Source organism: Xenopus tropicalis, chromosome 2 (genome assembly GCF_000004195.4).
Source record: "Xenopus tropicalis strain Nigerian chromosome 2, UCB_Xtro_10.0, whole genome shotgun sequence".
In the NCBI taxonomy this organism is placed as follows: Eukaryota; Metazoa; Chordata; class Amphibia; order Anura; family Pipidae; genus Xenopus; species Xenopus tropicalis.
In genome coordinates this window covers 34,979,452-34,992,126 of record NC_030678.2, presented here as the reverse complement: position 1 = coordinate 34,992,126, position 12,675 = coordinate 34,979,452, and the positions used below count along the sequence as shown (strand labels likewise).

The 12,675-nt window shown below is 39.6% G+C and overlaps 1 protein-coding gene across 2 annotated transcripts; it reads right to left on the bottom strand.

Annotated features, from left to right (window-relative positions):
• Window positions 1-3,040: 3,040 nt before the first annotated feature.
• Window positions 3,041-12,672, bottom strand: poldip2 (polymerase (DNA-directed), delta interacting protein 2). 2 transcript variants are annotated; one of them, XM_012957030.3, is made up of 11 exons: window positions 12,431-12,672; window positions 8,731-8,806; window positions 8,408-8,505; window positions 7,341-7,437; window positions 6,768-6,843; window positions 6,231-6,338; window positions 6,012-6,148; window positions 5,342-5,368; window positions 4,502-4,627; window positions 4,286-4,365; window positions 3,041-3,451 (listed from the first exon to the last, which is right to left on the bottom strand). In XM_012957030.3, the coding sequence occupies exons 1-11, from the start codon at window positions 12,589-12,591 to the stop codon at window positions 3,337-3,339; spliced, it is 1,101 nt and encodes a 366-aa protein (XP_012812484.1). In that variant the 5' UTR covers window positions 12,592-12,672; the 3' UTR covers window positions 3,041-3,336.
• Between the last annotated feature and the right edge of the window lie 3 nt (window positions 12,673-12,675).

Genomic DNA, 12,675 nt, shown 5'->3' with positions numbered 1-12,675 from the left:
AGGGAATACAGGGGTAGGGGAGATAGCTCTCAGTACAAGTGAGGGAATACAGGGGTAGGGGAGATAGCTCTCAGTACAAGTGAGGGAATACAGGGGTAGGGGAGATAGCTCTCAGTACAAGTGAGGGAATACAGGGGTAGGGAAGATAGCTCTCAGTACAAGTGAGGGAATAAGGGTAGGGAGATACTCAGTAAAGTGAGGATAAGGGTAGGGAGATAGCTCTCAGTACAAGTGAGGGAATACAGGGGTAGGGGAGATAGCTCTCAGTACAAGTGAGGGAATACAGGGTTATGGGAGATAGCTCTCAGTACAAGTGAGGGAATACAGGGGTAGGGGAGATAGCTCTCAGTACAAGTGAGGGAATACAGGGGTATGGGAGATAGCTCTCAGTACAAGTGAGGGAATACAGGGGTAGGGGAGATAGCTCTCAGTACAAGTGAGGGAATACAGGGGTAGGGGAGATAGCTCTCAGTACAAGTGAGGGAATACAGGGGTAGGGGAGATAGCTCTCAGTACAAGTGAGGGAATACAGGGGTAGGGGAGATAGCTCTCAGTACAAGTGAGGGAATACAGGGGTAGGGGAGATAGCTCTCAGTACAAGTGAGGGAATACAGGGGTAGGGGAGATAGCTCTCAGTACAAGTGAGGGAATACAGGGGTAGGGGAGATAGCTCTCAGTACAAGTGAGGGAATACAGGGGTATGGGAGATAGCTCTCAGTACAAGTGAGGGAATACAGGGGTATGGGAGATAGCTCTCAGTACAAGTGAGGGAATACAGGGTTATGGGAGATAGCTCTCAGTACAAGTGAGGGAATACAGGGGTATGGGAGATAGCTCTTAGTACAAGTGAGGGAATACAGGGGTAGGGGAGAGAGCTCTCAGTACAAGTGAGGGAATCCAGGGTTATGGGAGATAGCTCTTAGTACAAGTGAGGGAATACAAGGTTATGGGAGATAGCTCTCAGTACAAGTGAGGGAATACAGGGTTATGGGAGATAGCTCTTAGTTGATCCAGGGACTGGTCCAATTGCCACCTTAGAGTCAGGAAGGAATTTTTTCCCCTTTGCGGCAAATTAGAGAGGCTTCAGATGGGGTTTTTTGCCTTCCTCTGGATCAACTAGTAGTTAGGCAGGTTATATATAGGCATTATGGTTGAACGTGATGTCTTTTTTCAACCCAACTTACTGCTACTATGTTACATGGCTCACATGAAGCACTGTTGCACTGTGCCAACACACTTACTAAAGGCAAAGTATACATGCTGGGTTACAGTAGCCAATAAATATACAGAGCTGTGTCGTATTCCCACCCAATTGATTTTTGAGTGAGCTCACAGAACATCACAATATGTTGACTCAATGCGAAAGACTTAAAAAGTAATGTCTACTGATGCGTATATGCCAATTTAAGATTTTCTAATAGGTCACTTATAATTTCAATTATTTGTTGGTTAGGTATTCATTTTAAAAACACTGGGGGTAATTTACGAACACAAGTGCAGTGATCAAACTGCAATTTTAAGTGCAATCTCCATGTTTTTTTCTATAATGCAATTTTTTCCCAGAATTCCACCACGGTTATGGTTGCAAGGGGACATAATTTTTGGTGCGCAGTGTGCGAGTGCAGGGCACCCTAGAGCTATTGGCTTTGTTAGCCAATCTTTCTCAAATCTCATCTTATTGATATCTGTCTTTCTGAGAAGTTATAAGCCTAAAGGTTCACATATTTTTACACGCCTAGAATGTAAATGTTTATCCCTTTTCTTGTCAGCTCTTTGATCTGTGCTGTGTGTTGCCATGGCACTTCAAGGGTGTACCTAAAAAGTAGGTATGCCAAGCTAAACCCTTAAAACTGTGATGCAATATGCCAAAGTAGCAGGTACTGCAGCAGTCGGGAAGCTGTGTGTGTCTTGTTTCAGAAGTAGTAACTGGCGCCTCAACCCCCATATGACATAACATACACAGTAGTGCAACTTAATGGTATATCTTCTGAAATGGCTATTTAAAGAAATTAGTGACTCAAGGTATAGAGAAAAACAATTGCAAATGCTGATGATTTTGCATTCATTCTCTAAATACCACTGATTACTATACATTTTAAAAAACTGCCATTTTATAGGTACAATATTCTGAATTTAAAAATACTTTATACAGCTTTTCTTTTGTTATAAAATAAGGGTGCTTCCCATGCACAAATATTCCTGCAAAATTCAGCAAGAATTCTCTTCGTCAATTTGGCTACAAAGTCTACAACTGGTATGGGATCCGTTATATGGAAGCCAGTTATCCAGAAAGCTCCAAATTACAAGAAGGCCATCTCCCATAGACTGCATTTTAATCAAATAATTCCAATTTTTAAAAATGATTTCCCTTTTTTCTCTGTAGTAATAAAACAGGACCTTTTACTTGATCCCACTTAACACATAATCATTTCTTATTGGAGGCAAAACAATCCTATTGATCTAATTAAAATTAAAATGATTTTTAGTAAAACTGCGTTAAGGAGATCCAAATTAGAGAATCTCTTATCCAGAAATCCCCAGGGTCCCAAGCCTTCTGAATAACAGGTCCCATACCCGTATTTCATTGGAAAAGACCAACTGGTTGCTTTCATGAGCAACATAATGGCAGCTTCTACTCAATAAGCACACATGAATTCCTTTGCAGAAAACCAAGGTTATTAATCACCAATAGAAAAAGATAAATTAAACCCTACTTATTAATAATGGATATTTCCCATAAGGTTTTCTTTTCCATACTGCATCAATATTCAAGGTAACTGCTACCAGTGATGCGCAGGTCAGGAATTTCCTGTCCAGCAACTGCCCCTAACCAACCCTTTTTTGTGCCACAGAACTGCCCCCTATAATGTCAGAATTAAGCTGGGTAATGGGTACTTACATCACCAGAGCTAGTGCCCCATACCAACCTGAGTTTATAATTAGTGAGACCATGCCATGCAGCAGCCATCTCTGCTGTAGTGCTCCAACAAATGTCTTTTATACATTTCATATTTTAAGAAAACTAAAAAATTCACCGAAATGTCTTCAAGAAACATTATTTCTTTATTCAATGAAACTGAAATTCCCAAAAGGCTCCTAGATGATTTAGAACGACATGATTTTTACAAGGCTCATCATCATGGGAATTACTTAAATGCAGCAGCTTCAGTCCTGTGAATAGAAACCTTAATAAAAAGGTCTTTTTTCCAGAAACTAGACTCAAAGGGCTCTCGAGAAGCAAATAAAACAAACATTTTCCTTCTTATAAGAGCAGGTATTCAGGGTAATAACAGTTCTACAAAGTGCTGATCAGTGAAGACGGCATAAGTTGCGCCTCTACCAATGAAGACCAGAAGGGGGTGTCTTCTCATCCTTATTGCTCTCCAAAGAAAAAGGAGGAATTCGGACATCAAAGTGCGAGCCATCAGGCCTTTCAAAGCGAAATGTACCCCTAAAAACAATAAACACTGTTACAAAAGCTTTACACTTGTATGACTTTTTCTCATGATTTCTGAGGTGCCTAGAGCTATATCCATGCGAGACAGACTCTGATGTACAGAAGTTTCACATGTGAACTGTACCATATTAGGTTGGGCTCCTTTTATATATCATCGAGGGCCAGTTTATTTGCCCAGTTTCTTACAATGTAAGCTATTTTTCCCCTCCACGTGGGTATATTTGGCCAATAAATCACATGGGAGCAGGGTGGCCAGCGGCCGCTGAACTTTAATAATTGCAATCAAGGGAGAGAAAACAAAGCTGCAGAAACAATCGCTTGTATCTCAAAACAGGTACAACATTTTTAACAGACATACATTTATTAGTTTCATAATTAGTGCTAAAAATCTATAAATGCATTTTAAAATGACTTTGCATCCCCTATGTAACTAGGAAATATTTTTGTCAGAACATGACAGGGGATGGAAAGAAGAGCCGGTCAGGAAGTGCTTAGGATTCCACATACACAAAATATATATACTTTATTAATTAGTCATATAATATGGGAGCTGTTAATTGGATTTGTATTGACATATTCTTTAGTGTTGGCTTGTGTTTAACACTGCATGATATATTGGCTTTTTACAGTTGGATATGGCTCTCCAAAAGATTTTTATGGCCACCAGTCTACTCAGAGCAGCCACAGATTTCACTGAATTACATCATTTTAATTTAATTCAGCCCTCGAACATTCTGTATTAGAAATAAATCAGCCCAGTACATGTAATAGGTTGGAGAGCACTACTCTAGACTAATATCGCACTGATTTAGAGTGAACATTTCTCACCACATATGACCGCTGGATGCCTGTAGAGAAACATGGCTGCTGTACTGAAATGCTGGCTGCTCCTTAGACAGTACTGGTTCCTGTAAAGATTAAAGGAACTCAGATATAAGACATGTATATAATGGAATTTCCTAAAATTACAGCAATGCACTGTATGTCTCTAACAATTGCCCCATGCCCATGTAACAACTAGAAGAGATACAAGAGTCAGCTCACCCTGCCTACGACTCCACGGCCCCTCACAGTTTCCAAAGTTCCTGATAGGCTGAAAATTCGCCAGTGTCTTTCCCTCAGCTGAACAACTTCAACACCAAGATTTTCTAGACGAATGCAGTACCGCCACTGCATAAATACAAGGGGAAAAAAAAATGTACTTCAAAATATATTGCATAGCTATAGCATTCTCTGTAACAATATCAACATTATTCTTAGAAAGAAAACCTTGTAAAACAGTTCTCAAAGTTTTTCAGTTTAAGCCTTTCTGTAAGGTCCAAGCTTTGGGCTGTTTCAAAAGATAAAGACAGCAATTACATACTCACCCCATTATAACTGTATTTTTAGACATATCTAGGAGAGCAAATGCCCACTGTCCCCAATTCTCACCCAAACTGGGCTCTAGATTAAGCCCTATTGCCACATGTTGAAGCCCCCTCGGGGATGGGGGTCCCAGTCTGGGAACTATTCAGTGGTGCAAATATAGAAGAAACAGACTTCACATGGTCCTTTATCAAGCTACTCCTAAAGAGTATCTATGTTATTAAAGAAAATAACCAACAGATAATTTATATTCAATAGTTGACCTGGTGTTATTCAGAGGGTTTTTAATATTAATCTCTCTCCATATGCCAACCACAATTACAGTTTTTGTGACTGTATGTCCAAGCATTATATTTTTGTAGCTTTGAGTTCACATTTAATAGATTCCTTTTCTCTTTTTCCTATGGTTGAATCTTTACTTTGTGGTACACCTCCACGCAAATTTGGTGTCATGATTACATCTAGGGCCAACATAGGCATTTGTTTTTATTACACCCTTATAGTCTTAAGTCTACTTACCCAGTATACATGAGAGTTTTGAGCCTCCTAAATAGCGAAGAGAGAAAAGACATTAATATAGGCACCATATGGAGTTTTTTTACAGTGTACTTATGTACTCACTGATAACCCACAAAATAAACAAGTACTAGATAAAATCATGGTCTCAAATTCTAATTGACACTAGTTATTTAATAATGATTGAATAGTAAATGTAGATCTTCCAGTAGCATCTGAATATGGGCAATAGCCATGGACACGGGTGATTAATTCATTATTAAAAAGCTTTTTAAAGAATAATCCAAAAAAGCATTTGCCTGGTTTGTCTGTATCAGAAATTATGCACCATTTTTTTTACATTTAATGCATGAATATGCAAATATGTTACTTCATATCTTCTCCCACTAAAAATAAATTAAAAAAAACCATACAGCATTTCTCTTTATACTGTTCTGTCTGTATTTTGTAGGGTCTGATTAGTAAAATGTTTATGGGATCTTTTCTTAAAACCTTAGCAACACTGCCAACATATTAGAAAATACAAAATGATTTCACTTAGACATCTGCGATTCAAAACAAAAGATGGGATTTGTGTACAGAATGATATTTCTGAAGTTTTGGCACAAAAGGATTACTGAATATGTACATAATACAACTAATTCCAAGCTTTTCCTACAGCTGCAATACAGACCCTCATTCCCATATAGAAAGGGATAACTGTGACTCTGATATTCTCTGTGGTCTCTCGGTGCACATCTGAGAGCTCTAGCCATGGGTGATTCTTCTCCTGCCATGCACGCAAAGTTTCCCTTGCAAGAAAGGGTGGCACTGCAGGGCAGAGGACAGATAAGTGAGGTGGAAATTTAAATTACAATTCAAATAACTTGATTAAATGTTATTTGTTTGTTACCTTTAGTCTGATCAAAACTGAGAAACCTTTCAAACAGCTCATGCTGGATGGGCACCTGGTCTGTGGAGTTGTATGGAAGGATGTCTTCGTGACTTACATAATCTAAACCTTTAGAAGAAAAAAAGGCTGTATATGTATCATTTTGCCACAACTTTGAAACCATATTCATGAATGTATATATAAGCAATGCCCCACACAATAAATCAATACACTTCCAGATTTCAGAAATTAATCTGTTTTTCCCTTTCCTGGTGTTGGGGGTTCAAAAATAAAAATTTATAAACCAAACAATTCTATTTTACAATAATATTTAATTTTAAGCAATCAATATGGGATAATGTAACTACTACTGCAAAAAAAAGTGAAGCATTAAGTGATGATCATAAGTATATGGCTGCAGCCTTATTTATGTAAATACTTGAGTATTTTTCAGAAGGAGTTCATTATCTATCATATACCATGAGTGATAGATCTGGACACAAACTCTATTCAAAGCACGCCTATTAGTTTGCCAGAGGAAGAGAATAAATCACCTACCTGGAATTGCATATAGTGCTCGACTGTCATCATGATTTGCAAGGAACGTCACAGCTTCAGTTTGCGACCTCTGGGACTAGAGTGAGGACGAGAATTCACATACAGTAATCCACGAAATTCTAAAGAACCACAGCATATACAATCTTACAATTAGAATCCACAAGTAGGTTAGGGTGCCAGTTTGCCTGGGTATAAAACAAAATCTAAGTACACACAGGCTGATAAAGCTGTCATTTTTTTTACCAAGTTGCCTGTTCTTTTGCAAATGTTTGCATTGAAAATACATTTCTGTAATTTAATCATCTCTGCTGGAAATCTGCTCAGAATAACAAACATTTATACCAGACAGGTTGGCAAATTTGTTTAGCCAGTGATCATATTAGGCAACTGCCAAAAGACTGTACCTGTATTTACTAATTTGGACTAGCACAGGTGCAGTTAAGATTTCCCAATGATCAGCTCTGTTAAACCTTGCACACAGGCCCTGCTTTAAATGCTATAACTATGTTTTTTTATAAAAGCTTCTCACATGGATATTAATTATTTATTTATTATTTTAATTGTCTTACTTACTATATGAGGACAGTCTCTTGCATCTATTAGAACTTGATAGTATGTGTGTGTTTTGCCTTTGACCTCTTTGGATCCATGAGCAGCTGATGTGTCTACCCTGAAAATCATAATTACTTATTCTTAATAATTTTGTAATGAGTCATAGGTTACTAGAAATTAGTTGCCATAAAAGGTCCAAGAAACACACAGAAAAGTTTAAAAACAGGGAACTCAAAATTAAAGAGTAATAAAGAGCACTGCATGTTTTGCCCGTGCACATAATAAAACAAAAGTGTTCATTTTCTATGCATCCTCTCTAGAAACTTATTTTTTTTTTTGTAGATGAACCCACATTACTAAAAGTAGGCACAGGGCAAACTCCGCATTTTTAGTGCGGTGCATCTCAGGGAGAACTCTAGGAGTCAAAATGACCTATCCTGCTAGCAGTTGCTTCCCATTTACATTAGTGAAAAACCTGCAGCGTCTGTCAGACAGACTGCAAGCACTCCCTTTAAATAAGGACATTTATGAAAAATGTATTATGAAGGTCTGTGCTTATGATGTGCACCAGATTATGGCTTTTAAATTGTATGTATATAAAACATACTGCCTGGCTAATTAGAAAAAAATTAGATGCATATTACAGACCTATTAAAACTACTTCTATGAACCATTTATAACTAATCAGCGAGTTATCATATCATATTTGTGAGAGTGCATATAAAGAAAGTTGCCACCTCCAATCCTCCTGCTTCTTTTTAAGAATAGGCACTCTCAAAGTGCAGGTGTACTGAAATCTCTGCAAACCCACATCAGGTTACACCAAATGTAGTTTATGATTCTGTTGGAAGAAACAAGCCAAGTGTGGAGCTACAAAGATTAAAGCACTTTTAGTAGCAGCAGAGACTACATAAAAATTTCCCAAATATCACATTAAGGCATGGTGGATTTATATCTCACAGCAGTCCTGACCAGTAAAATAAAGCACTACATATAGGAAATGTATCTAAATGATGATGAAAAGATGTCTATAGGAATTCCTGTCACTTTAACATGGTCATGCATGCAGACCATCCAAAAATACTCACTTTTCTGAGACAGGGGAAGCAACATCTCTGTCATACAGTCTGGCTTGCCATGGGAACAGGACGATGCCTCTATACCCAAACACACTGTGAAGAAACAGCTGCAGAAAACACAAGAGCAATGAGATGCTTATTGTACAAACCACATAAGGAGTTTCATTCTAGCTTTTCTCATTAAACAGGCACACTTAATATACACACACCCATAGACTGTACATATATGCAAAACTGCTTTTTTATTTTTCTACTAAAATACATAGATAATACACACAAAACATGAATATAACGAAGAGACTACATCCCTATTAACATACAAACTGACTTACCTGGCCTGTTTCATATTTCCCTTGTTGCTTTGGCACTTCAAACACTCCCACAGGTTCCAGTACTTTACCTTCTGGCCTGTTTCTGGCAAAATAAAATAATCTGTTAGGGATACTAACAAATAAGGCTAATGCCCCATGATCATATATAACAATCTGTTAGGGACACTGACAAATAAGGCTATTGCCCCACAATAAATCTCCGTTACTGCGGGGTACTATTCTCTCCTAAATGCCTCTCCACTGGCTATTCGCCCTATGCGTCGCTTCGTATTTCCGAACTTGTGTAAAAATGCCCGAAGGAGAAAACTTCACACGACTTCGAAAAATCGAAGCAACACATGGGCCTTTCCACTGGTGATCCTCTTTGTTGCAGGTGGAAAGACATTTCGGAGAGATTAGTCACCTGCTATAGCAGAGGTTAATCTCTGGCGACTAATCTCTCTGTGGGGCATTAGACAAACTGTCCCATTTTTTATAAATACATTTCATTTATATAAATGGTGTGTCCTGACAGGGGCCAGCTTGATGGGACTTTTCCAGCAGTATAACAACAATGTGCCAGACCCCAATCCCACAGAAAAGATCTTCATAGGGCCCGGTGCGCACTTACCCAGCTCTCCCTTCACCGCCTGCCCATGTCCCCTGCTGCTCCCGCTGAGTAGCTAAGAGAGCACCTGGGGAGAGGGGAATTCTTAAACCTAAAGAGCCTGTGGGGTCTGCTTCCTCTAGTTACACCACTGATATTATCTTAAAAAAATTCTATTGCCATCCGTTAGCCAAAACCTCCAGTAACGGAAACAATTTTAAGGTGATAAATGTCTTTAAACTAACCCTGCGGAGTACAGGGTGAAAAAACTGTGCATTCAAATGGTCCTGGATCACAGCAATGAATCCCTGGCAAATCCTTTATATGGCAGTACAGCACTCCCAGGGAAAGTCTCCTTTAGGGTCCTGTGACACCAGCCAGTGGAGAAAAAAGCCTATCTGTTTACTTCTGCCCTGACATTGGCCTGCTGCCTGCGCTATGAGGTTGGTGGTGTGTCTGTCAGCACACTGTGAAGTCGGGGTTAGAAGGGAAGGGATCAGTGTTTTCTCTGTCAGGGGAGATAACGCCTGGTGTGGCTTGGCCCTTATCGCTGCCATCAAAACAATTCTTTTATATCCCTGCACAACTGAAAGTCACTAAATTAACTCTAAGCTTACTTCTTACACTTTTGTTAAGCAAAATACATATATACATTTATACAAATAAAATTGGCCCAATGCTGAATTCTCTCTAGCATTTATTACATTATGCCCAATATGCAGTTTAGCACAATCAATAAATATTTTTCTTCTATAAACTTAAAAAGTGTTGTCGCCAATTGCCCCGTGCAGGACAGTGGTAGATACATTACATGCAAATCCAGAGATCTGAATCTAAATTATATTTTTGATTACGTAGATGTAAACAGAGTGGGTGCAAGGTGCAGTATAGAATCTAATAAATCAGATTGTTTGCTTGGTTGCTAATATGTGGCTACTGACAATAACACATACCCCAGCCTCCCTCGAAGCCTAACAGCCTATATATTTTAATCTTGGCAGTCACAAGTGGGCCCCTTCCCACATGGATGTGTCATATCTTAATACAGATAAGGGCAGTAATGTTTACAGTCTGAGCTCAACAGCGTATGTGTGCTAAGTGCCAACATAGAGATTTCTGGTCACCACCAATATTTTGGTAGTTACATAATTTATAATGGAAAAAAACATACTAATGATTAGGTAAAAACTAAAATAACTACCAAGCATGCAAGGAAATTGGCATAATCCACACTTTGGGAATAAAGATACAAACATACAAAAACACTGCTCAACCAACCAAGTGTTTTAAACAACAAATAGGTCACCAAGCATTTTACCCAATTTGCTTTCTACCCCATTAACCACCATGCTTCAGGCTCCAATTGTCTTCCTTGTGAACTTTGCCCTAATCTGTAAATGCTGAAAAATTACACTAGAGGGTATTATTTATCATGCTGTGTAAAAATTGTAATGAAACATTCCAGGCGATATTGCTCATAGCAGCCAATCAGATGCTTTGCTTTTCTACTGTTGAAATTTAATTGCGGATTGGCTGCCCTGGCAACATCACTGTTGATGATTCACTCCACTTTTTACACAACATGATAAATATACCCCATGTCTTACCAGTGGGTCAGCAGGTGTTTCACCGAGACAGTTGACACAGTTGACAGGGGATGCCAGAAGCTATAGCTATACTATTCTTTTAGAACTGGCATATTCTACAGCACAATACATTAAACATCATCAGCCCATGCCCCTGCCCCCTGTCTCACACACACACTACCTCATGTTAGGCAAATAATCTTAATATTTTAAATAGATTTTCCTTTTTCTAAAGCAGTACCTTGTACTGGATGGTAAGCTTCATGAATACATATTGGCGGAAAAACAATCCTACTGGGTTTATTTAATATATAAATCATTTCTACCAGACCATGGGCTATGGTACATGGTAAGATTTGTCGGTCACAGTAAATCTGCGCTACTATGGGGAGAAATCTCCCGAAAATGCCTTGCATAAAATTATGATTACCACAAGTAAAACCTATTACTTGCAGCGATCCAGCTTAATTGCGGGAAATTGGTTTATTTTGCATTTTCCTTGGAATGCAGCGGGCCCAGGTGGAGGCAAAAAATGGAGCTAGACCTTATACGGATGCAACATAAGCCTAAGGTCGAAATACATTGTTTTTTGTATAACTACGGATACCACACGGGGGTGCAATAAAAGACACTAAGGCTAATGTCAGACGTGGCGTCTGACATATATTTTCGGCAAGCCGAAAATCGATTACCGGAAATAGCGCCATACACCTCCTACCTGTGCCTGCACCCGAATGAATGGAATACGCTTGGGTGCAGGCACATGTAGTCGATATCCGCCAAAAACGTGAGACTTTGTATCTTCGGCGTTTCATATCTTCTTCATATCTTGCCGGGTCTGACATTAGCCTACAGATGTCTAGGTGCAGCAACCCATTACAACAAATAAGAAATTTGCTTATAAACAGGTGACCTGTAAATGCTTCCAGCTGATTAGGCAAATTCAGTAGAACCCATTTATGAATTTTGGGCAAATCTGCAACTTGTAATCTAAAGCAACCAATCAAAACTGCTCTGGTTATTCTACTTGCAGCTGACAGAAAACAGCTGATTGGCTGGTTATGGGCTACTGCGCAGGTGCAAATTCTCCCAGAATTGATACATAAACCTCCAGTGTCCTATCCCCTATCCCCACTAAAAGCTGTAAGGTCGGATACACACAATTTATATGTAATTATATATAATTTCACTGAAAATCCCTCACAAGAAAACAGTTGTGTGCAAAGAAGAGAGTGTAGGGACAGTGAGATGACACAAGCAGCCTGTGACGTACGAGGTGCTACATACCGCAACACCCACAACAACTCCCCCAGGACACGGACTTCTGGTTCTGCAACATGTGCAACGCAAAGGGTTAACCATTCCTGCGCTAGAACACAATTCTTCCTCCAGGCCGCCGTTCCGTGCCCCGTTCCTACCCGCTCCCCGTACATACACATCCCGCCAAAGCTGATGACACCTCACACGTGTAGTTATTTACTCTCTGCTTTATTTGACCTATAATGTGACCCCCCCCCCGTCCCGTTACCGAGAAGTGAGTGTCCGCTTCTGTTGAAGGCAGCAAACACAGACGGACCGCGAAAGAACAGTCTCGGCTGGCCGCAATTCAAAGCCAAGGCTTGACTGTACTGCCCCTCGCCGATATCGGCCCAAGAACGATAAACACCTCCGCGCCACACAAGCCGCCATACTCCAGCAAAGAAACCCTGCGTCACTACGTCACACGTACTATTGGGAACCGTACGTACGCGTCGCAGTTTCCTTCTGACCTTC

Coding starts and splice junctions, on each gene's coding strand:
- poldip2 (XM_012957030.3), bottom strand. CDS start 12,591: ATGGCGGCTTGTGTGGCGCGGAGGTGTTTATCGTTCTTGGGCCGATAT. Junction 7,438..8,407: donor GCTTCCCCTGTCTCAGAAAA/GTGAGTATTTTT, acceptor TATGATTTTCAG/GGTAGACACATCAGCTGCTC. Junction 5,369..6,011: donor CTTTCTATATGGGAATGAGG/GTCTGTATTGCA, acceptor TTCGCTATTTAG/GAGGCTCAAAACTCTCATGT.